The 25,894-nt window shown below is 39.1% G+C and overlaps 1 protein-coding gene across 2 annotated transcripts in view; it reads right to left on the reverse strand.

The window, feature by feature from the left end:
- Positions 1-18,305, reverse strand: part of LOC131052332 (trihelix transcription factor ENAP2) — a 43,175-nt gene extending 24,870 nt beyond the window's left edge. The window contains exon 1 of one of the 2 annotated variants that reach the window (XM_057986970.2): positions 17,316-18,305. In XM_057986970.2, the coding sequence (XP_057842953.1) occupies positions 17,316-18,225 (910 nt within the window). In that variant the 5' untranslated portion in view covers positions 18,226-18,305. The remainder of the gene's footprint in view (positions 1-17,315) is intronic. The other variant, XM_057986971.2, reaches the window with a different exon arrangement.
- Positions 18,306-25,894: the final 7,589 nt, after the last annotated feature.

Raw genomic sequence — 25,894 nt, forward strand, 5'->3', positions numbered from 1 at the left:
TTACCTTTAGAGTGTTAGAGATCTACAATCCACTAATCATCCATCTTTCATCGAACAACTCATCATAATCTTCAATCAACTTCAACACAAACTTGCAAACAAAATGGCTCAAACCCGATCGCGATCAAGGCAACGAGAAATAGAAATTGAGGAAGAAGAGGACAACCTCAATGAATTTCAAGAAGCACTTGGAGGAAATGTAAATGATGAAAACCCAAGTAGTCCCACTCCTTCAACAATCGAAAGGGTTCAGCATAACCCTCACTTTAACAGATTATTTGATGAAATTCTCAGGAGCAATGCGGATGCTCACTTTTTAAGACTCGCTCAAGAAGGAGCCAAACTCCCCTCAGACTTTGATCTTGCCCAATTAAGACAAGCATCAGAAAGACAAAGTCACCATGAGGAGGAAAGAGGTAGAAATCACATCAGATATAACATCCCTCGAGGTAACCCACCACCTCCTCCTCCTAATGAAATGGAGATGTTGCGGCAACAAGTCGAGAATCTCGCCCAACAACTTCATAGTGGTGTTAAGACCAATCAATTCTCACTTAACGACATCTGTCCCTATCCGTTTGATAGGAATCTTTATATGCCACCCTTTCCACGCGGGTTCGAAACACCAAAATTTGAAAAATATAGAGGAAAGGGAGATCCCCGCGATCATGTCCGAGAATTTCATTCCGCTTGTCTCGAAGTTGCATATGAAGACACATACTTAATGCGCCTTTTTCCCCAAAGCTTGGGAGGAACAACCACATCATGGTTTTCCCGACTACCAGGTGGCATAAGAACATTTGAGGAACTCATCCAGAAGTTCCTATCTCATTACTCTTATAATATTGAACGCGACATCACCATGGCTGATCTATGCAACACCAAACAAAAACCAGGTGAACTATTCTCAGTATTCCTGCAACGATGGCGCCAAATGTCTAGCAGACGTTCTCTTCAGTTACCTGAACGAGAACTAGTGGAAATTTTCATTTCCAACTTAAACGAAGAAATGGAATTTCACCTGGATGTCAAAGATACAGATTCTTTTAACGATATGATCACCAAAGGTATAAAGTGTGAACGGGCACTCATCAAAAAAGGACTCATCAAAATCTTTAATGAACCCAAAGATGGTCCTCGCCCGCGCTTCAATAGCGATAAACCGAACTTCTGGAACAAGAATAAGAATATCGTCAACGATGGAGTTGTGGATGCTCGGACTGTCCAAAATGCACAACCTGTGGTTCGGTTTGCAGGACAAAATCCTCCACCTCAAAATAACACAAATGTTCTTCCTAATCAAGGTCGCATCACATCTCAGGATGAACCAAGACCTCGTCCACAAAAACAAAAACGCACATACACTCCCTTAGGGGAACCCATTGAAACAGTGATGCGACAACTCATTTCTCAGAATTTGATCACTCTACCTAAGTTATCAAATTACGAGCCTCAAGTCAAACCGGCATGGTGGAGAGATACTGAACATTGTGAGTTCCATCAAGGAAGAGGACATAAGACAAGTAATTGTCATCGATTGAAAGATCTCATTCAGGATCTTATTGACCGAGGAGAAATTGAAATTGAAGGACATGACCCAAAAACAACCAATAATGATCATCAAATGTTCAAGAATCCACTTCCATCGCAAGATCAAAGGGGTCCTTCCACTTCCAGACGAGGTCCTGATACCACTGATTATACGCAGGCTGCGTATAATTACACTGTCAATCACCTGTATGATGCCAGTGAACAAATTGCAACTATCACCTTCAAAAATCCCACCTCAAATTGCAATGTTGTTACACGTCGTGGCAAGGTCACCATAAAGGCAGCTCCACAAGGCACCACCTCCATCCCAAAGCAGTACAATCTTGTGGAACAATTAGACAAAACCCCTGCGCTTATATCCATCTTGGAGCTTTTGCGTCTGTCACCCTCTCATAAAACAATCTTGGATCAAGCACTCCAAGAGGCGTCAGTCCCTGCAAACCTGAACACGGACCAATTTCAAGCCATGGTTGGAAGTCTAAAGTCATCACCTTGTCTCACTTTTTCCGAAAGTGATAACTCTTCCTTCCAGCAACCTCATAACGCCTCACTCCACATTGAAGGCTTTGTCAACCAACACAGGATCAAGCGAGTCTTGATTGATAATGGAGCAGGCCTAAACATTTGCACACTACAGTTGGTCACAGCATTGGGCTATGCAGTAGAATCAGTGGATCCTCGCAAGAAGATCACCATCAAGGCCTATGATGATGCAGAGCGTTCATCCAAAGGAGCTGTGGTACTACCAATCCGAGTGGGCCCTGTGGTAAAGCACATCATCTGTCAGGTTCTGGACCTTCCTCTGCCATATAATCTATTATTAGGGAGACCTTGGATACATGCCATGCAAGCCGTTCCATCTACCTACCATCAATGTATCAAGTTCCCACATAATGGTGTAGAGATCACAATCCTGGGCGATGCAAATCCCTTTGCTTTTTGCCATAATATCAGCCATCAACCAGAGATTACTGTTCCTAATAATAGGGAAGCCATTTCCTCCACATCATATGTAAATCCCGCCTCTCTTGCCAGTTCAAACACCCCTATACCCAAGCAAGAAAAGCTTAAAATGAAAGTCGCAGAGGAAGGTCCTGGAGAATACAATTTGAGTCAGCTCTTTTGTGTGGGACAAATGCCCACTTCTCCTAGAACACATGGTAAACCACAGCAGTTGCTCCAGCAACCACTAAACACGCCAGCATGTGCCTTAACGCCTTTCATCCTTGGAAAGAGTCAAGAGGAAGAAACACAAGATGAGGACCTAGCGGACTGGATCTATAAGGATCCCATCACCACTGACATACCGCGAGTTACACTTCCTACGGAACAATATGGCAAAGGCCTCCTCATTATGCAAAGAATGGGGTATGATGGTCAGAGTGCTTTGGGATACTGCAAACAAGGACGACATGAACCTCTGCTACCAGAATTCAAGCCCAAAGGTAATACAGGCCTTGGCTTTGAAAAAGAGATCCTTCCTAAACTCAGATTCAAAGGAAAACCCAGCAAACCATTTTGCCCACCTACTGCAAAGAGGATACCTTTCATAATCAAAGCACCATCAAGCACTATCCCCACTGCCCCATCGAGGCTCACAACCCCACCGCAACCATCACCAGTGCCAAAAACCCCACCAATCGAACTAGTAATCCCATCCACAGCAGTCATCACATCAATAAAACCATTCATAGCAGCAACTGTATTGGAACCCGTAGCAGCATCTATGGCACCAGCCATTCCAATAGAAGCCACTAAATCAACACTGTCGATACTTCCAGTGACAAAACCTTTAAACCCCATCACAGTTCCTGCAGCACCGATCACCTCAAAGGTATATAAACCAATCACACCTGTAGTATTCAACTCCAGCGACATCCCAGTATGGTATAGCAATTGGATGCTGGAAAGTGATTTAGAGACCGACTCACATGAGTGGGAATTTGATTCTGTACAGCTTAACACTTCAGATGAGGAAGACACATCACCACCTCCACCACGCAAAGACATTCCTGTTTACGGAGAAGCACAGATAAAGACCACTTGGGTACCTGAGCTGGAAACATCTTCCACAGACCCTACGTCTCATCCTACGCCTAATTCTGACAGGGAGAGTACCATCAACGACCTTCACCACACTGTCTTAACCCTCACTGATACCTCTAACGAACTTAATCTAATCGATGAAGTAATGCCCATTATCCACCCTGAACTCATCGAATGGAACCAACCAAATCCCCCATGTCTTGACCTCTTCCAAAATGATGAGGCTATCATTGACTTTTTGGAATTAAGGGATAATCTACCAAGCGGGGATCACAAAGCTGGATTCGCCATTCAACTTAATAGCGCAACATACTTCGGGGCGGATGCCAAACCCTTCAGCTGCAAAAATATAACATTAAAACATGGATCTTCCAGTGAAAACCACACTGTGGCACTGTTTGATCCAACAAAAGTAAAAAGAAAGAGCGTATCCAACGGTGAAAACCTCTCTGAGGCACTTGAGGATGAAGGGTTTGACATTCTCCCTGCTAGTACACAACAGGAACGATCGACGATTCTCATTGAGGAGACTAAAGAATACAATGTGGGGACTCCTGAAAACCCTCATATCATACATCTGGCATCTCTTCTCACTCCAGAGGAACAGCCTCAATTTATAGAATTCTTCCAGCAGCGTCAGATCAACTTTGCATGGTCATATGCAGACATGCCTGGGCTTGATCCTGATTTAGTCATGCATCATCTCACAGTAGCAAAAGGAGCCAAACCTATCAAGCAGAAGCTTCGTAAGATGCATCCTCAGATTGCCGTGCTAGTCAAAACAGAACTCAAGAAACTCCTGGATGTTGGTTTCATTAGACCAATTGATTATGCAGAATGGATCTCCAATATTGTGCCAGTTGGCAAACCAAAAGGGGGCATCCGCATTTGTACAAACTTCAGAGATCTAAATAAAGCATGTCCTAAGGATGACTTCCCTCTACCAAATATTGACATCATAGTAGATTTGACAGCAGGACATGCCATGCTTTCACTCATGGATGGCTTTTCGGGATACAATCAAATAAAGATCGCACCAGAGGACCAACATAAGACAGCCTTCACATGTCCATGGGGCACATACTGCTGGAATGTAATGCCTTTTGGTCTAAAGAATGCAGGAGCGACCTATCAAAGAGCAATGACCACCATCTTCCATGACATGATGCATACTATAATGGAAGATTATGTGGATGATTTACTAGCAAAATCACTTACTAGAGAAGGACATCTTCACATCTTAGATAAAATCTTTGATAGACTGGAACAGTACCATGTTCGACTCAACCCAAAGAAATGTGTCTTCGGAGTGACCTCCAGGAAGCTTCTAGGATACATTGTCTCAAGCAAAGGCATTGAGGTCGATCCAGCAAAGGTTAAAGCAATCATGGACATGCCACCTCCAAAGAATATCAGTCAGCTAAGAACACTACAAGGACGGCTTCAATCTATCCGCAGATTCATTGCACAATTGGCTGATAAGTGTCACCCATTCACACACCTGCTACACAAGAACATCCGCTTTCAGTGGGATGACAGATGCCAGCAAGCATTTCAGGCGCTTAAAGACTATCTCATGAATCCACCATTGCTGATGCCACCAGATCCAAGTAGACCATTATTGCTCTATATCTCAGCAACAAGTACAGCATTGGGTGTACTACTGGCACAACATAATGCAGAAGGAAAAGAGTGTGCTATTTACTACATCTCTCGCACACTTGTGGGCTATGAACTCAATTACACACCTATTGAGCGAGCTTGCCTAGCAGTAATCCTGGCAGCCACTAAATTGCGGCACTATCTGTTGACACACAAGGTACAACTCATCGCAAAGATTGATCCACTCAAGTACTTACTCAGCAAAGCAGCATTGACAGGTCGTTTGGCCAAATGGGTAATGATTCTAAGTGAATTCGACATCAAGTATGTGGACCGTAAAGCTATCAAAGGGCAGGTCATTGCAGATCAGTTGGCCGATGCACCTCTCATAGGTGATCATCCTCTCATTTCCAATTTTCCAGATGAAGAGATATTCATGATTACAGAAGCACAGTCATGGAAATTATACTTTGATGGTTCATACACTAGGCACGGCTCGGGGGCAGGCATTCTGTTTATCACACCTCAAGGTGATAGCATCCCGAAGTCTTACAGGCTCACATTTCCATGCACAAACAACATAGCAGAGTATGAGGCCTTGATCACAGGACTCAGGTTAGCCGTACAATGGAAATTACAAGAACTACAAGTATATGGCGACTCACAACTGGTCATTCGACAAGCAACTGATGAATATCAGACCAAAGATGATAAACTCATGCCATACAAGCAAATGGTGGACACTCTAAAGACATCATTTACTACTATCACTTTTGAGCAGATACCAAGAGATCAGAATCGAGCTGCTGACGCTATGGCTACTATCGCATCTCTCCTAGATCTTCCACAGAATTCAACACGCTACGAGTTCTTGGTCGAACAGCTTTGGATCCCCGCTTATGATATCCCCGAATCCGAAATGATATGTCGCCTTGTTGGTTCCGAATCCCCATGGTACGGTGAGTTCTACACCTATCTTCGCGATCATACCCTTCCTCCCAACCAATCAAATAACCAACGTAAAACCTTCATTCGCCAAACTGCTCGATATACCATTATTGCCGAAACCCTATACCGACGTAGTCTTGATGGTACTCTCCTTCGATGTCTGGAACAAGGTGAGATAACAAAGGCTTTGGAAGAGGTACATGAAGGAATTTGCGGGACTCACTCAAGTGGTCCATCACTAGCCAAGAAGATCATGCGAGCTGGATACTATTGGCCCTCTATGGAAAAGGATTCCTACTACTTTGTCAGGAAGTGCAAGAAATGTCAAGTTCACGGTGACCTGATACATGCACCAGCACAAGAACTGCAACCAATCACAACACCATGGCCTTTCTGTCAATGGGGCCTTGACCTTGTGGGTAAGATTCATCCATCTTCATCCAACGGCCATAAATTCATTATTACCGCCACCGAATATTTCACCAAGTGGATCGAAGCTGTTCCACTTACCCAAGTCACCGGCAAGCAGATCGCCTCATTCATCCTCAATTACATCATTTGCCGGTATGGTGTGCCCATGTCCATTGTCACAGATAACGGTCTTCCTTTCAAAAATCAGGATGTCCGTGAGCTTTGTGAGAAATTTCATATCCAACACCGCTTTTCCACTCCCTATTACCCACAAGGCAATGGTCAGGCCGAAGCATCCAATAAAAACATATTAAGAATCCTAAAGAAGACAGTCAATGATGCCGGTCGTGATTGGCATGTTCAATTGAATCCAGCATTATGGGCATATCGAACTAGCATTCGAACCCCTACAGGTGCAACTCCTTATTCATTGGTCTATGGTGCAGAAGCTATCTTACCTATTGAGGTCGAGATCCCATCACTACGAGTTTCATTGCACAATCTCATTGATGATGAAGCATACAGAGTATCCCGTCTTCAGGACTTGGAGTTACTTGATGAGAAGCGACAAGCTGCATACAATCACCTCAAAGCCTATCAGCAGCGCATGAGTAGAAGCTACAATCACCGAGTTAGACCTCGTACATTTGAGGTAGGTGATCTTGTTCTTCGAGAGAATCCTCGCAACCAACCAAACAGAGAACATCAAGGCAAGTTTGAATCAAATTGGCTAGGCCCATATGTTGTCACTACTGTATTTGGGTCCGGGGCATATCAGTTGGCTACATCAGACGGAGAACCGCTCGCAGATCCAATCAACAGCATGCACCTCAAACGGTTTTACACATAAGCTGTACAGAGCATCAGGCTCCCCTGCCTATCAGAAAATACCAAAAAACATTCAGAAAAATGTCCTGAAGAAAATATAAAAACATTCAAAAAAGTAAAGAAAAATCATGCATCCAAACGGTGAACAACCACTCCGGTGGCACCTTGGGTAAGAACGATGGTGAAAACCTGGCAAACAGGCGCCACTCGTAAAGGCTATGGCTCCATTATCTTTCAGACTTGTGGCGATCACATCTACTTCATACATACATCCATCCATCCATCAACCATGGCTTGTTATTCCTCTGCAATTATGATAGTACTCCATACATCTTGCATCCCGCTTTTTCATAGTCATGTCTAAAAACTGGGGGCAATACCCTTAACCTATTGATGGAAGTGGATTCTACATTGTCTTATGTGTCATTACGCTCTTCATTCAGGCAATCATCAAAAATATCAAAAACATTCAAAAATGTCCCAGAAAATATCAAAAACATTCACAAACAATACAAAATCCAAAAACATTCAAAAATGACTCACAAAATCCACAAACATTCAAAAACTATTACACAAAATCCAAAAACATCGAAAAACCCATTGAAAATCACACAAAAACATGGCAACACCTTGTACATACCCATCCATGCAGATACCAAAATAAACAATGACAAACTACTCACACAATGACCATTTATCAATCGACCACACAATCCACATCCAACAAATCAGAAACTGTCTTTAAAAACAAGGATGCATCCTTCCTTACCAAAACAAAGACAAAAGTGACATTTTCTTTGACAAGAAAATTATGTTAAGCTATCAAATGCTTGGTTGATTTGTGAGTAATTCATTTGTTTATCTGTATCGGGATCTTTTCAACATTGTTTTGTATCGTTTGTGCATTATTTCCGATGAAGTTCTGGGGCATGTACTAATGGTGTCTACGTGGGAAGTTCACCAAGCTACGTGATCTTATGCAAAATGCAGTCATAGATCACTACGGCTTGCTGACTACAGCGTATATCTCGACCATATGAGCATGAACCATTACCAAGGATCCATATTCTTTATTCTTTATGTATATATTGTTTGTTTACAGGTACAATGCTCATTCTTTGGTTCCTCCTCATCCAATTTGGATAAAGGTTTTTATTTCTTAGTACGGTATGCACTTGTCTCAGGATATGATCAGCCTAAGATCAAGGAGGACGATCCAAGTCATGCATGAAAGGAGATAATCCTTATCTGTTCCGCAAGCAATACTCAGGTCAACTTGATCCATTATATCAAGTTGCTTGTATTAACTTGCTATATAAAAATCCATGTAAGAAATACTCTGGTCATCTTGAATCTTTATGTCAAGTTGCTTGTATTTTCTTACAACATTTTAAAGCTCAATGATGAAAAATAAAGCACCATGGATCGTCATTCCATCTCATCTGTATATATTGCATTTCGTTGCATTCCACCCATCCATACATTCATAATAGCTGCATATCATGCATACGTAGTCATAATAATGCATACTCTATTTTACTCATCTTCTTCCATAGGACTCGATCCTAGTCCTCCATATCTTCTATCTAACATCAAATCCCCCCTCACCCTCCCTATCTTGATCGTCAACATCATCCTAATCCCTTCATCACTTCCCATCCTCACTCATCCACAAAATTAAGCCAGTTACTCTGTCTACATAGATACATCGACTCCCACACACCTAGACTATCAACAGATACTCTGATCAAGTATCTTCGGGTCTCAACAGGTAATCGATCATGGTAATCCTAGACTACATCAGGCATTTATCATAATGACCTAGTCTCAACGGGGCTGCTATGATTCACCACAATCATCCATCCCACGCACACACTATCAATTGATCAACCAATCAAACACAATCTAACAGACAATTACATCAATTGTCTACGTCTCAACGAGTATTTTGCTTCATATACCTTGACTTCATCGGGCAATTACATCAATTGTCTAAGTCACCATCAGGTCACTTTGATTCACTTACTCAGACTTTATCATGTCCAAGCGACCAACTGACATCAACTGTCACGCTTTGACTTGACCGGGGCAATTCAACCGATTGCACCAGATTGTCCAACCAATTTTGATCAATTGTATAGCATCAATCCAAACCCCACACTACATCTGCTATGTATCTCTTGCATGACCTCAGGGTACTCGCTGGCTTGTTGTTTCTTCATATTCACTCCATTTTCTCTCATTCTTTCATCATTAGTTCTAATTTCTTCTATTCTACCTCCCTTCCACTTTTCATTCTTTTTCGAGAGATCGCCCGATTTTTCAAAAAAAAAAAAAAAAATTCGGCCCATCTCTCGAGGGGGCATACCACCCATTAAATTTACATTTTATGGGGCATTTCTTCACACCTATTTTTCTTTCTTTGAAACGATGCGATAAACTGCACCGTCTCAAAGAGGGGCAAATGTAGTCACATAAATCTGTCCACTTAATTAAATGAATACTTAGTATTTATTTGATTATTTAACCATCAATTAATAATTAATTAAATTAATATTTAATTAATTCATCTTAACCCTATTCTCCTATTAATTAAATAAATTATTCAATTTATTTGATTTAATTCACTTAACCAAATTCAGACCATTAATTAAATAAATAAATCATATTTATTTAATTAAATCTTCTCTCACATTTAAATAAATTAATATTTATTTAAATCCTCCAAAATCCCACCTCTCACATTTAAATAAATAAATCATTTATTTAAATCACCTTTATCCTCCACCCACTTGCATTTTCCTACAAATACAAGTTGCACAATTATTTTAAATAAATAATTTATTTAAATCACCTTTATCCTCCACCCACTTGCATTTTCCTACAAATACAAGTTGCACAATTATTTTAAATAAATTATTTATTTAAATCACCTTTATCCTCCACCCACTTGTATTTTCCTACAAAAGCAAGTTGCACAACTATTTTAAATAAATTATTTATTTAAAATCCTATTTATCCTCACCCACTTGAAACCTTTAATGGTTTCCCTTAAAGTATTCAAACTTGATGGCTTTAAAGTCTTCAAACTTGATGGCTTCCTTCTATAGTCTTCTTAAGACTTTAATGGTTTTCCTTAAAGTCTTCAAGCCTTTAATGGTTTCCCTCAAAGTCTTCAAGCATTTTAATGCTTTATCTTCATTTTTCTCATTTAAATAAATTAATATTTATTTGAATATTTATCCAAATGCAAATTACACCATTTAATTGAAATAAATGATTTTATTTTAATTGAAAATACCAAAATTTCTCCCACTTGCATTTTCCTACAAAATCCACTTGTATGCCTAAACCCCTTCTAGATTCTTCTAAACCCTTCCTAATTAGCCTAATCCATCCCCTAAATATTGTCACATTCCTAAGCAAATTGGAGTCACTTCTCAAAGACTCCAAAGTCTTTGAAAAGCAATTAATGCTTTGTGTGTTCAACAAATTAACCCTCAAAGTCTTGGATAACCTTTGAAAGCTTCCAACCTTCAACCACTAAATGGCTCAAAGTCTTTGATAACCATTGAAGGCTTTCAACCTTCAACCACTTAATCCCCAAAGTCTCCAATAACCATTAATGGTTACCTCAAACCCTCCCACATGGTTAAAACATTTGTTTTGACTCAACCTCTACCCAACCCAAAGGTCTCATCAGGCCATTAATGCTTTGACCATGATTATCTCTTAAACATTTGCACAAAGGTTTATCCTTGGATTAACTATTAATCCAGTGGGTAATCTTAATTTAGACTTGACCCTTGCCTTCTAGATAACCATGAGGTCTTCTCAGGCCTTTAATGCCTCCAACCTCTTCTCTCAACCCAATCCTATGTTGAAACTTGTCACCATTTTATTGGTGCCAATTGTGCACATGGATCCCCAACTTTCAATCCTAACCCTTGTTAAGATTGCTCAATCTTAACCCTTCATTTCCCTATTTCTTCTATAAATAGAACCCTTCTCCTCAAGCAAAAGGAGAAGCATTTTAGAGTATTGTTGTTATACTGGCATTAGCATAGAGCTTTTTCATAGCATCACTATCTACTCTTGCATAGTATTTTCTTATCATATTCAACCATCTTGAATCTCCATATGGCATCCATGGCTAGTGCTAAAAGTTGAGAGCTACACTCGTTTGGGACTTGGAGAGGAGAGGAACAAGGGAGGAGCAACTATGAGCATCTTGATTAGCTATTTCATTTTATGTTTATATGCTTTCTATTTCATGCTTAATATCTCTCTTGATATGCCTGTTTAGGATAATCTTTTGTTGCTAACACTAACGTTTGTTTCTTGTGCTCTTGTGTGTGTTGCCATCAAACAGATTTTCTAATCCTTTTTGCAGAGCATCACATAGCAATCGCAAGATAAGGTGATAAGTAACAGGGTTGTGAAAGACACGAATTTGCCTATCAGCACCACTGCAAGCACGCTATTCCATCATCAATCTGTGCAGGCGGTACACAACAATGCTAAAATTCAAGGAGGCAGATTAGACACAACTGTAGAGGGAGTTGTGGCATCATTTCCAGATCCTGTAGCAATTTGCAGGGTACTGTAATGTCCCCTTGTTGAAATAGGATTTATTAATAAATAAATAATAATAAATTAAAATATAAGAGAATAAAAATAAAAATGAATATAATTAGAAGTTAGTTAAGTTCAATGAATGGTCAAAAGGCATGAAATGAAAAGTTGTGAAGTTTTCATTTGAGAAGGAAGGATCCATGGAATAGAACAAAATATCTGAAGCATTAAAAGCAGATTTGGGAGCAGACCTAAATCAGAATTAAAAGAAAAACCTGTAAGAATGATATGAACATTTATCAAAGAGATCAAAACACAAATACAAATCTGCAAACATTAATAAAGCAAGCATTGAAGGAAAAGAAGAGGAAACATTAAATCAATAACCAAAGAATCAGACATGATAGAATAGAAAGGATTCTCATACACACACACACACACACACACACACACACACACACACATATATATATATCTGAGTATAGGCAGCAGATCAGATTGATATAAACAGCAGACTTGTGCATTTAAAGAAGGAAACAACATCACATTGAATATATCCAAATTACCAGAGTAGACTGAAAATACATAACCTGCAATAATTCTACAAGTATATTGGGCAAGATTTAGTGTTCTCCCAAAAGGGAACATTACAAGTGGTATCAAAGCATGTTCCTGCCAGCCTAAGGGAAACTAGTTAATGCAATTAAGTCAACGCTTTAAGGGCTATCGAAAGAGAAAGGAAGAAAGACAATTACGTAATATAGATGCAATGTTCGACGGTGAAACGAAAGGAAATCCAAGTAAGAAAACAAGACACGATGAGGAAGATCTTAAAAGCATCCAAGCAGGAGAAGGGACAATAAACAACGGCAGCTTTGCAGAGGAGCCAATCTAGTAATTATGGCGCCCTCACATCCCCAAGATCTATGGGACATAATAAGCAAATGTTTGAAACATATTGCAGAAAGTTTATGACACATCAATGAGCGTACAAGAGCAAAAAGATTGGGGTTGGGCATACTTTTTGACTCAAAATGGATTAGGAGCAGAAGGATTGGGGTTAGGCCCACTTTTTGACTCAAAATGGATTAGGAGTAGAAGGATTGGGGTTAGGCCCACTTTTTGACTCGAAATGGATTAGGAGTAGAAGGATTGGGGTTAGGCACACTTTTTGGCTCGAATTGGAATAGGAGCAGAAAGATTGGGGTTAGGCTCACTCTCTGACTCAAAATGGATTAGGAGCAAAAGGATTGGGGTTAGGTCCACTTTCTGGCTCAAATTGGAATAGGAGCAAAAAGATTGGGGTTAGACCCACTTTTAGGCTTGAAAAGGATTAGGAGCATAAGGATTGGGGTTAGGCCCACTTTTTGACTCGTAATAGATTAGGAGCAGAAGGATTGGGGTTAGGCCCACTCTGACTCGTAATAGATTAGGAGCAAAAGGATTGGGGTTAGGCCCACTTTCAAACTAAAAATGGATTAGGAGCAAAAAGATTGGTGTTAGGCCCACTTTCTGGCTCAAATGGAAAGATAGGATTAGACCCACTAAAGGGATCTAACAACATGTGTATTTGTTTGTATACTCTGTGACTGCATATATTCCTGTGTATGCTCTGTGTTTGTGTATATTCATGTGTTTACTTATGCTTTTATGTGTATGCTCCATGTTTGGTTCATAATTTATATGTTCTACAGATGTGAATAAATAGAAAGATATAGGTTGCATTTGAGGTCATAGCTGTGTGTCATGCTTCTAATCCTCATCTTAATATATGTTAAGATCACGCATTCTTTAACACAAAAAGATATCCATAGCATGGTGCAAGCCTTGGGTCAACCAAATTAAAGAAGAAATACCAATCTCCAAGGGTTGATTTATTCAATTCTTAGAAACCTACATTGCTTGAGGACAAGCAATTTTGAAAAAGGGCGGACTGTAATGTCCCCTTGTTGAAATAGGATTTATTAATAAATAATAATAATAAAGTAAAATATAAAAGAATAAAAATAAAAATTAATATAATTAAAATTTAGTTGAGTTCAATGAATGGTCAAAAGGCATGAAATGAAAAGTTGAGACTCCCTCAAACATGAGATATAAAAGGGAGAGAAGAGAACTTCATTTGGGAAAAAAAAAAGAAAAAAGAAAGAAAGAAGGGAGCAAAGTTTTTAAGGAAGCATTAATGGGAAGATGACTTAAGATGACAAGTAAGTGACTCTTTCAAAGGGGCATCAATGATGAAAGGTTGTGACCCTTTCCAAGGGTTGTACTGGGTGGTACTGGTGAAAGGTTATGACCATTAAGAAGAGGTGTGACTCTTCCTCACATTGGAGGATATAAAGTGGAGAAGTTTTCATTTGAGAAGGAAGAATCCATGCAATAGAACAAAATATCTGAAGCATTAAGTGCAGATTTGGGAGCAGACCTAAATCAAAATTATAAGAAAATCTGGAAGAATGATATGAACATTTATCGAAGAGATCAGAACACAAATACAAATCTACAAACAATAATAATGCAGGCATCGAAGGAAAACAAGAGGAAACATTAAATCAAATACCAGAGAATCAGACCTGATGAAACAGAAAGGATTCTCATACACACACAAACACACACACACACACACACACACACACACACACACATATATATATATATCTGAGTATAGGCAGCAAATCAGATTGATATAAACAGCAGACTTGTGCATTTAAAGAGGGAAACAACATCGAATTGAATCTGTCCAAATTACCAGAGCAGACTGAAAATACATAACCTGCAATAATTCTACAAGCATATTGGGCAAGATTTAGTGTCCTCCCAAAAGGGAACATTACAGGGAGTAGCAATTTGAACGGGTACCGCCTTTATATAAAAAGGATATGATATGTAATTTGAAGTTTTGAACTCACTCAGTATAATACATTGAGATGATATTATTCTGTCAGCAAATACTTTGGACTATGAATGCAATTTTTCTGTGTGGAGTGATTATTTGAGCTGTCTTTCTATATTTTAATTTAATTCACGGATCTGTTCTGGGAACTATTTGAATTTTCTATTAAATCTGATAAAGTATTTTAGCCTACGGGACTTTGGTCTCTTCAGAATTCTCTATCATCTTTTGAAATATCTTTCAAGTTGGCATCTCCAAAGTTGTTCTACTTGCCATTTGCTAAGATTATAAAGGCGTCTCTTCAGAATTCTCTATCATCTTTTGAAATATCTTTCAAGTTGGCATCTCTAAAGTTGTTCTACTTGCCATTTGCTAAGATTATAAAGGCGGGTAGGATGAAGAAGAATTCAGATGGCAAACTCCAATGCTAGTAGCATGATATTATTCTGTCAGCAAATACTTTTGACTATGAATGTAATTTTTCTGTGCGTGGTGATTATTTGAGCTGTCTTTCTATATTTTAATTTAATTCACGGATCTGTTCTGGGAACTATTTGAATGCTCTATTAAATCTGATAAAGTATTTTAGCCTACGGGACATTGGTCTCTTACAGAATTCTCTATCATCTTTTGAAATATCTTTCAAGTTGGCATCTCTAAGGTTCAAATACCGAACCCAGTAACAAATTGGCCTCCAACTAGAAAGCACCCATCCAGCCACTCGAATGGAGGTACACCGGGGCATTGGTAAGCACAAATCTATGGATTGGTACGCCTTTCTATTATTGTTGAGCAACCCTAGGTGCTAGAGTCGCTCATATGACTGGTGAACTGACCCCCCATGGGTGGGAAACTATAGTTCCTGCATGTGGATATAGTGGATGTTGATCTTCTCGATGGCATCTTTCGGCAGGCCCAGGTGGGCTATAGAAGCTCACTCATGTTACGTATATAGTCTGGAGTTGATCCCTCCCCTAATCATTAAGTCGATAGGTGACTGGATCAAAATAAGAAGAATCTACTGCTTCTGGGTCTACTACTGGGTCTGTTCTACTTGCCATTTGCTAAGATCATAAAGGCAGTTTGGATGAAGGTTAACAAGTCTCAAGATGATCAAATTGCCAGATCTTACTGAATCACCAACAATAAAGAGGTATATCGTACATTCCAACATAAGACACATAATTTACCATTAGAGGATAAAGAACCACTCTCGTTCATCCATGTAGATGGATATAAAAAAGGTGATAAGCAGGGGTCAATTGAATTGCATTCAGTTTGTATAACATTCTATTCAACTTAACTCACCTTAAAGTGAATTTGACCAACTTTTCATGTTATGGTTATAATTTTCCAATGGCAAACAAAATTAATAGCCATCTGATTTTGTTCATCACCAGTTCATATGTAATTGTATAACTTTGTGTTAAATAATAAATTAAAACTGAACAAAAAGCAGACTACACACAACGGCGCTTGTTATATCTAAAAGTAATTGTCCCCGAAATCACTTTCAAGAGTCCTTGCTACATGTAGAAGTAACTGTCCGTAATACATATTCAATGCATTAAAATTAACACTGAAATATATATTTTTTGAATAATAAGATCACAATATAGAATACCTGAAACATCATAATTAACCTGAACACAAAAAAATTGGGTCACCCACAGACCCAAAAGGTAGATTACATCTACATATCCAAAACAAGAATCAAGGAAATAACTCACAAATATCTCCCAGTGGAATTGTAATGATTTAAAATTTCGATATAGGTGGAATTATCTTATATGTAGAAACAGAACACTCTTGGTAAAGAAATTACATGGATGCAAAACGCTCAGAAAATTAAGTGTTATCATAAAATCAATTGGGAGGATTACGACTGTATAAAGCAGATGGAAATTGGTCAAGTTGAGAGCGAAAGAAAACATTTTTTCTAAAATTAATCCAATCTTACTTCCTGAGGCAATGAATATTAATGGGCATTAGCAATGTATCTTCAGAAGGACCACAAAACCCTACTATAACAAATTTTAGAGAATGCAAAACACCAATAGGAAAGAATCATATAGGGAAATCCTTGTGACTGTCAAGAAAACAATATAAGAATATGTAGAGAGCAATACAATTGTGAGGGTTTTGACCTAGAGGGCAGTTTGTTGCCGTGCGCAATACCCAAGTTCAAACCCCAGTAAGCATGTTAGAAATAAAGATACCCATGTTTAAACCCCTGTAGACGTAGAGCACTAATGTGTATGAATGTTCAATTCAGGAGACCCATTCTGAAACCCAGATTGGCAAAGAGCGCTACTGCGTGAAAGTAAAATGAATTTAGAGACTTGGCCAGAGGGCATTTCAGAAAATCTCTCTCTCTCTCTCTCTCTCTGAAATTAATTTTTTAATATAGCTTAAAAAGCATTAGGTCGAAGATAAACTTTTTTAAAAAAAGAATAAGCACCTGTGCTGTTCTCTTGCTTTCCATGCTTGATCTTTGCAAGCTCCAACTGAGTTTGCATAAAAAGATGCATCCTTTGCAACTCCAAGTCTTTTATAAACTCCATACGCTGCTTCTCCAGATCTATTATCTGCTGCTGCTTTAATACCTCAATGCGCTCATACACCTCCCCAAACTTCACGATGGCACTCGCCACTTCCTTGAGCGCCACCACATGATCAGTCTGCTGCTGCCTCCTATCATTCACCCAGCTTTCGGTCATATCAGGGCTCTCCGTATTGTTCATACGCTGCTGGTGACTGTTGTAATTATTAACCCCAGCGTTGGGAATAAGCATGTCGGGAGAATGCGTAGCTGCCGTGAGCAGAAGCGGGGGAGGAGGATGAGGAGGAGGAGGGGAGTAGTGATTAAGGGGCTTGTGGTGCTGCTGGAGCTGGAGTTGGTTCTTCCGGGAGGGCCCTATGAGGTCATCCATTCGGTTAAAAAGCGCCCATTTTGAAGCGCCACCACCCAAGATCCTGCTTTTCTCCACCTTGTACTTCTTTTTCAGCGTGTCAAGGCGATTCTTGCACTGCACATCAGTCTTGGGCTGTTTGCTGTTACTTCCGGGCCTTGTATTAACGGCATCCGCCACCTCCTTCCAGTGCTTCTGTTTTAGGTTACCACGGTTCAGCTCCAGGTAACGGTTGCCCCAGGCTTCGATCAGCGTCATGGTGGCGACCTGGCTCCATACATCGTCCCTGCCACCGCCGCCGCCCCGTTCGGCGGGTGCTCCCACCGCCGCCGCCAATGGTTCTCCGGCGGCGGCGCTCCGGAGGGGCAAGGAGAGGGTGAGGCCGTTGGAAGAAGCTACGCCGCCCTCCGCGGCGGCTCCGTGGTGGTGGAGGCGGCGAGAGTTGTTACCGTCCTCCATTAAAAGGGGAAAGAAGAGGATAACTGGCGAAAGACGGCAAAAAGCACAATGTGAAAAGAGCTTTCCTGGCCTCTTAAATTATTTGCGACAACGTGGGATGCAACCGGCGGTCATCGCGATTCACGCCTTTGTTTAGGGCCGGCGAGATGGGCCACACAAACTGCCTCCATCTATTGGAGTGGCTTACCTGTCCAAACAAATTTGATTCCGGTTAGTTGTAAGGAAAGGAAAGGCAAGGTCCTTCCATGGTGTCTTGATAATGTTCATAGGAGGTTTATTATAGAATAAGAATAATTTTTTACGACTAACAAAAGTCTATGGGACAAACTGTCAGATCAAATTGGTTTCCGCAATTTCAATCTCTTCCTATGTAAGGTGATGATGAGCACCCCCAACTTCTTCACTAACCCCTCATTAAATAAATTATACCAAGAGCCAGCTGTCAAGATATTCGCATAACTATCCGTACTGTCCTTATATGCATCACATTCCAAAATGAAATGTTTTTCAGTTTCCACCTCCCCGGAGGTGCAAAAAATACACTCTTTCTTCCCACACTTCTTTTGGCCTTTTCCAATACCTGGTTTTTGAACGAAGTTGATGAGAGTTAGTTCTAAGTTGAGCAATAAGAATTTTAGCTTTCCACGAAATATTAGCACCAATGTACACTTTTTGATGAAGGTCAAAAGTGGGATTGAACTCATTGATATAATACTGCTTCTTTCTCCCTAGTCCTTTACCCCAAATGCACTTGCAGAACTTATCCATCACAAAAATCTTAATCTCCTTGCTGGTCGTGGGACAAGTATTCCATTTACTCATCCAAGTTTTGTTTTGCCGCATCCAAGTCTTCTTTCTTTTGCACAAAACCTTGCTGAAAACAATATTAGGCCATCTGCTTTCTTTCATTTGCTGAATTCTTTTTAAGTACCTTACCAGACAAATTATAGCCATTGCTTCAATTGGGACAGCCCCAGTTTCAGCTAGCATGATATCATAAGGGACCATGCTTTTGATTTTGAACTTGCTTGTAATCAAACATTTCTGAATTTGCTTAATTCGCCTCCATTGTAAATCTGAAGTACTACTGGCCCACAATTCACATCCGTGAAGAACCACTGGAAGCACAAGAAGCCCAAAAAGAGTTTGGGTAGTGTTCCAATCCCACAGCTCTGCTTCTCTACATCTATTTTGAAGAGCATAAAATGTTTTCCAACCTCACAAAGTCCTCTTCTTTCTACAACAATCCCAACTCAAGTTTTTGCCAAAGTCAATTCCAAGATATTTGTAATCAGTGACTTCTTCAAGGATTTTATCTTCAAAGTAAAACTTATGCTAATTTTGTTTTCTTCTGTTAGAGAAAATCATGATTTTAGTTTTGCTAATATTGACTTGCATCCCGACCACTTTGCAGAATCTTTCAAGAACATAAAGGTGCTCTTGAAGGCTAAATGAGATCGTTTGCATAGAGTAGAAGCCTAATCACATACTCTCCCAAGTGAATACCATCGCCATCTTGTGAATTCAGCCACTCTTCAAGCTCGTCAATGTATAAGCCAAAGAGGGTCGGGGGTAGGGGGCACCCTTGTTTGACCCCAATATCACTCCTAAAGCTCTCAGAGATGCCAGTTGAGGTTTTTAACTTTAACCTCTTCATAAAGCCTATGGACAGCCGCTCTAAGATGCAAAGGAATCTCAAGCTCCTCCATCCTGTGTCAAAGCTTATTTCTAGGGACCATGTCAAAAGCCTTTTTGAAATCAACAAAGCAACAAAAGGCTTCTTCCTTTTTCTCCCAAACCTTCTTAATGATATGCCTCAAAGTAATACAATGATCTATTGTAGAATGTTTAGGCCTAAAATCAGCTTGTCCCTTTGCACGTTTTTCTTCTACTTCTGCCCATTTGCTAATTTTGTTTTCTATCATGCTGCCAAAAAGTTTTGCAAATAGAGGATTAATCATAATGGTCTTGTGGTTGGATGGGTTGTTGACATCACCACTCTTGAAAAGAGGAATAGCAAGGCTAGTTGTCCAATCTTTAGGGAAACCACATTGAATGATGCCATTGAATATTTTCATAATGTGCAGAGCGAGAGTTTTCATACCCCATTTTAGAAACTTAGTTTGAAGCTCAAACAAGTCTTTTGCTTTTCCAACACCCAATTTCTTAATTCCCATCTCTATCTCTTGTATGGTGAACAAATTTTCCGTAGTATTGACCAAGGGGGGGATCAATCTTAGAAACCTACTCATAAAGTTGCCTTGCGTAGTCAAGCCATTGGGTAGCTGTGATATTATTTACTGTTTGCTTCTTTCGCGGTTGAAGCCCTTTCCAAAATAACTTGGGGTTATTTTTACCAAGTAAAATAAGCTCCTCTCTCCTTGTGATGGTGTAATCAACTTTTTTTCTTCTTAAAATTTGCTTGTAACTTTTAATGCGTAATTCTAATATTTTTTTCTTTCAGAGATTTCCTTGCCATTTTACATTCTTCGTCAAACTAAGCATTGACTGGAAAACAATTTGTATTTGATTTCTTAATTTTTGCTCTCTTGCACTCTACTAGTGCACTATGAATTAAATAGGTTAACTCGTGACTATGCAGCTCGTGACCCAAAATTTTCTCCTTCTTAAAAAGCCTCTCAAGAGTTATCTTGAAGGTATCACAGTTTTTTGGGTCAAAAGAATTCTGCCCTTTGACTCAGATTGAGGAAGATATTGAGAATCCATCCCTTGTCGTTGTTTTTCAGCCCAAGAAAAACTTAAGTAAATTGGTTTATGGTTTGACTTTAAATCCCAGTGCTGCTCACCAATCAAAACTTCCTCCATTTTTCGCATAAACTATGAGAGCCAATTGCATAGTCCACAACGCTTGCCCCATTGTAAGTATTACATGTGAAATTTCCAGACTTTTCCCATCTGCTAAAACCTTTACAAATGATTAGATCAAAAGTGCTACACAAATTAGGCAATTCCTCTCCAAAGTGGTTGAAACCTTTGTTGTCTTCTGAAACTCTAGTCCATTGATGCTTTCTTAATTCAGTGAGCCAAATAGGATTGCAATCTTCTGAACAACAAAGAATGCTAGCTTGTTCACTTGCAGTCCTAGTGTTAAAATCACCTACCAAAAGGACTTCCCCTTGCTAGATATAAACTGCAATGTCTTTCTTTAGGGCTGCAAAGGGGTCTTTGTGATCTATTCCATTTTTTTGTAACTTTTTGAGACTTCCGGTGCAAAATAACATGCAACAATTATAATGATGTTATCATTTTCACAAATTTTGAGCCAAAGGAACTGTTTATTTGAATCTTCTCTTTCAAGTTGAATGATATGACCTTCTTTTTCTCTTACTAAAACCATTATACCCCCGTGCCCCTTGCCATTTCCCGTTGTCTTATTCCACACTGCCATTTCGAATATCCCTCAAACATCGAAGTCCTGCAACCCCCTTCATGTGTCTCTATGAGACAAATAATGTCTCTACCTTCTACAATAGGTCCTAACCCAGGGCCACGCCTCCAAGGATAACCTCTATAATTCCAACAAACTACACTTAAGAGATCCTGGGTGGAAATTGATTGCTATTTGTTTTGGCCCACGAGACTCAAAGTCGAATCTTCATTCCTATTTGCCCATGTGGGTCTTGTTGCTCCGCTTCCTCCTAAACAAAATTATGCCATTTCTTTGCTCTGAGTTTGTTGTGCTGAATTATAATAAGAACCAAAATGGGCAATAACAACTCCACCCTTATATAACCATGCTCTTCTACCCTCATCTCTTGCTGCTCTAACCTTCACCACTTCCGCTCCTCTTTCCTCTTGCTACTTGATAGTTAAATCTTCATCCAAAAAGAAGTGAGAACCCCTCAAGTGTTGCTTCTTACTTAAAAGATTTTTCTTGTCACGAATGCTTGACATGATGACTTTTATCAGTCTAGTTCTCTCCTCACATATCTTACCCACCCTCCACGCTTGGCAAATTTGTCCTTGCCAAACCTCCATGTCCCTCAGAAAATTAGTACGTTCATCTCTCCCAAATTCTTTCACACCTTTAATAATTACATTTGTTGCTCTACATTGCCTTTCTTTAAGCTCTATGTCTTGTCCATTACCAGCTGGCACGTTTTCCTCTACCCCCTTATTAGTAGCCTTGTCACTAATTTGGGCCCATGTTTTGGAATCTTTTGGGAAACTTCTTTTTTCCACTTCTTTTCCTTGTACTTCATGTAAACATGCTCGTAGGGGCATTTGCCCTATCACCCCGGGAGCACTAGAAGTTAACACACCTTTACTTTCACCTAATTGAACTTTCAAAGATTGACAAGCCACCTTCATGTCTTCCCACTCCAACTTTCCTCTTCTAAGCGCTTCATGCAATGTTGTCATCTGCTTCTTTAAAATTTTATTATCATCCACTAATGAATGATTTGATGTTGTTAAAACAAAGAGCGAATGGTCTCTTTGCTGCTCTTTGAATTCCAACGTCTCTAACCTCTGCCTGCCATTTATCAATTCTTGCACATAAAGGTCAGAGCACCGGGTGAGAGGAGTTGTAGTGGGACTGTACATGACATAATCCTTGAAGTCATTGACGTCTTTGGACCTACAACAATCACATTGTTGCATAGAAAACTTGCTTGAGTTAACCTTGTGTTTAGTGTTACCTGCTTTTACATTAAGAGATTGTTTCCCTCTTGTTTGTTCCCATTTTAGATGAACAAATCCGCATTTTAAAATACCTCTATATTGTTTGGCATTGACCCATAACCACTTCCCCCCTTTTGATTGAGCCAATTTTCACTTGCCCTAGGTGGTTTGTTTCAATTGAGTCTGAGTTTTCTTTCCCATTGACTATGCATGGTGTTGGTATGTTATCCATTGATGGAACTGAGACAAAGGTGTAGAGATTTTGCAACAAAAATAAAGAAAGCCTATTTTAAATATGAAACTCTACAACACACTGACCTATGACTGTTCGAGGTCCCGCCTCTGAACCCCCTGCTTGCTTCAGCCAAACCCAATGGATATATGTGGGCCCTGGTGACTATCTCATGACGGTGAATCCTTGTTTCGGTGATTGTTGTGATGCGTTGTTCTTTATCTCGAGAATGCCTCACCAAATAACACATGCTCGGTTCTATATTCTCGTCATTCTTTGTGGGAGCTACCATGACTTCCTTCGTTGAAATGCAGGGCCCTTCGACGCCGCTCTCGAAAAAGAGAAAGAATGTCCACTTTTCTGGTTAACAAAGCCCTCGAAGACTGCATCAAACAAAACTCTTGGAAACCACAGTGCAAAATCCTCTCTGTCTAGGTTCTCTCAGTTTCTGTGTGTTGCCTGTGTGTTCACCCTTTGGATAAATAAAGCAAAAATAAGAGGAAATATCACTTGTCATAGTTAATTTCGCACACTTGAAGATCTCAAATGGTATGTTAGATTTTGATTTTTTTGTTGTTGTTTTTTATGTGGCTTAACTATTTACCTATAGCTATTGTTTTGGATTCTGGGTAGTAAGGTAGTCACGATGCACATTGTGGGATTTGTTGTGGGTACACAGGCCAAAAAGTGGTTATTTCAGAGTGTCACTTTATATACCTACTTAAAGATTCCCCAATAGCCATGCATTGTAACCACCTCAAAAATGGTCAATATTTATGCACAAATGCCTCAGTAGTTGTGCGCTATGGGTACGTTGAACAACTCCTCCAATTAAAGTCCAAAAATGTAAAGTCGGTGGCTATTGGTACATGTGAAATTTATTAATGGGCTTTTCATTATCATTGTTTTGTTTCTTTAAAGTTATTAACTGAGAGGTTGAGTGAGCAAGGAGAGAATGGTAATTGGAACATGGGCGGTAACTAGTGTTCTTCCCCTTGTTTATACGGGATTAGTCAAGGATATCAAAGACAAACATGTCAATATTATGTCACTTGTTTTTTTAGATACAATTTATTCAGTGAGTGAATTTTGGAGAAGTTGGGGAGGCTCTTCATCTCTTTGAATAGGAAAAGGATTGCTATGGAGAAAAAAAATATAGCAATATTGATTGTCTCATAGGCTATTGTTAGTGTTGTAGATGCTAAAAGTTATTAGTTCATTCATCATTTCATTCAAATAGGAGGCATCTAATTATATTTCAATATTTGGTAATATATATTTAATTTTTTACATTATCTGAATTTTTGAATTTTTTTTGAAAAGACGAAGAGTGTCATTTTGGTGTTTTCTCTTTTGTTTTTGCATCTAATGTAAATAGTTGAACTATAATACATTAATTGATAATATAGGGAAACACTATCTACATAGACAATTAACATGTTGACCACAATGTGTCAATTGTTAAGCCTTCCCATTAGCTCCACTTTAATAAAAATTGCAATAGTCTTTTATAACTATTTGGCATGTGAATTGTCTTAATCTTGTAATCCACTTATCAACTAGCTTTTTGCATCCCAAACACCCCAATTTCATTACATTCCTCATCATATTATCACCTTGAATGTTCAAACAAATTTGATCTTGGGTTAGTTGTGAGGAAAGAAAAGGTCCTTACATAGTGGTAGTTGAGAACGCTCATGGGAGGTTTATTCATACATGTGATTGGCTCGAGGACATTAAAGATAAACACTTTGTTTACAATTTATTCAATGAGGGAAATTTGATAACTAGTTCATCTTCGAATAGGAAAAGGATTGATGTGTAGAAGAAAAAAATACCAACACTAATTGTCCATAGGCTTTTTTTAGTCTTGTGGACATTAAAAGTTATTCATTTATTCGTTATTTTATTCAAATAAGAGGCATCTAATTATGTTTCAATATTTGGTATATATTTCAAATTTTACAAGATTTGAATTTGTGACCTCTTTTTGTAGAGATGAAGAATGGCTTTTTGGTGTTTTCTCTTTTGTTTTGCATCTATTGTAAATGGTTGAACCATAATATGTTAATTGTTAATAGGGGGAAAATACTCTCTATTGGAAACTTGTGTTGTGTTGTGTTGTCATTGATGTCAAACATGTTGTCATTGGTGTCAACCTATCTGGTGTTATCATTAATGTCACTATGTGTGTTAATGAAGAGGAAGTTACAATTGTTTAGCTATGTGGATTTTGTAGATGGTTCAAAAATGAGTGTTTAGATGTTGTTACGTTGTATGGTGGTGATATTGAGTAAGTATGAGGTGTTTCAAGAAGGCTACAGTAGTGGAAGCTACAATATGTAGAAAAGATTATTCAATGTCTTTATGGAAGAATTCTCGACATCCCTCTGGTTCTTGATGATGATGACTTGTGGTTATAGATGTAATGTCTATATTTTATGGATGTTGTAGTATCATGTTTTCAAGTCCTTAATTGCTCAAATGATGTAGCTAGTTGTGGTGGTTTGCTAACAATGAGATTGTCTGTCAAGATTGGTTCAAAGAATGCTATGCACTACTCTACTATGTTGATTCAAGTGTTGCATCTTGGTGGACATGTTCATATGGTTTGTGCAGTGTTTTGGTTTGGTTTTTTGGTATTGGTTTAATCAACAAGTGAAGTTATGTTGTTATGTATTCAACTCTATTAGATGGGTTGGTCTCTAGTTGACACAATTAATTTATCTTATTTGGATCATGTTCTTTTGGGTTGTATATGCATTGGAGTTGAGTTAGAATGTTGATATGGGT

The sequence above is a fragment of the Cryptomeria japonica genome, chromosome 2 (assembly GCF_030272615.1).
Source record: "Cryptomeria japonica chromosome 2, Sugi_1.0, whole genome shotgun sequence".
Taxonomy (NCBI): domain Eukaryota; kingdom Viridiplantae; phylum Streptophyta; class Pinopsida; order Cupressales; family Cupressaceae; genus Cryptomeria; species Cryptomeria japonica.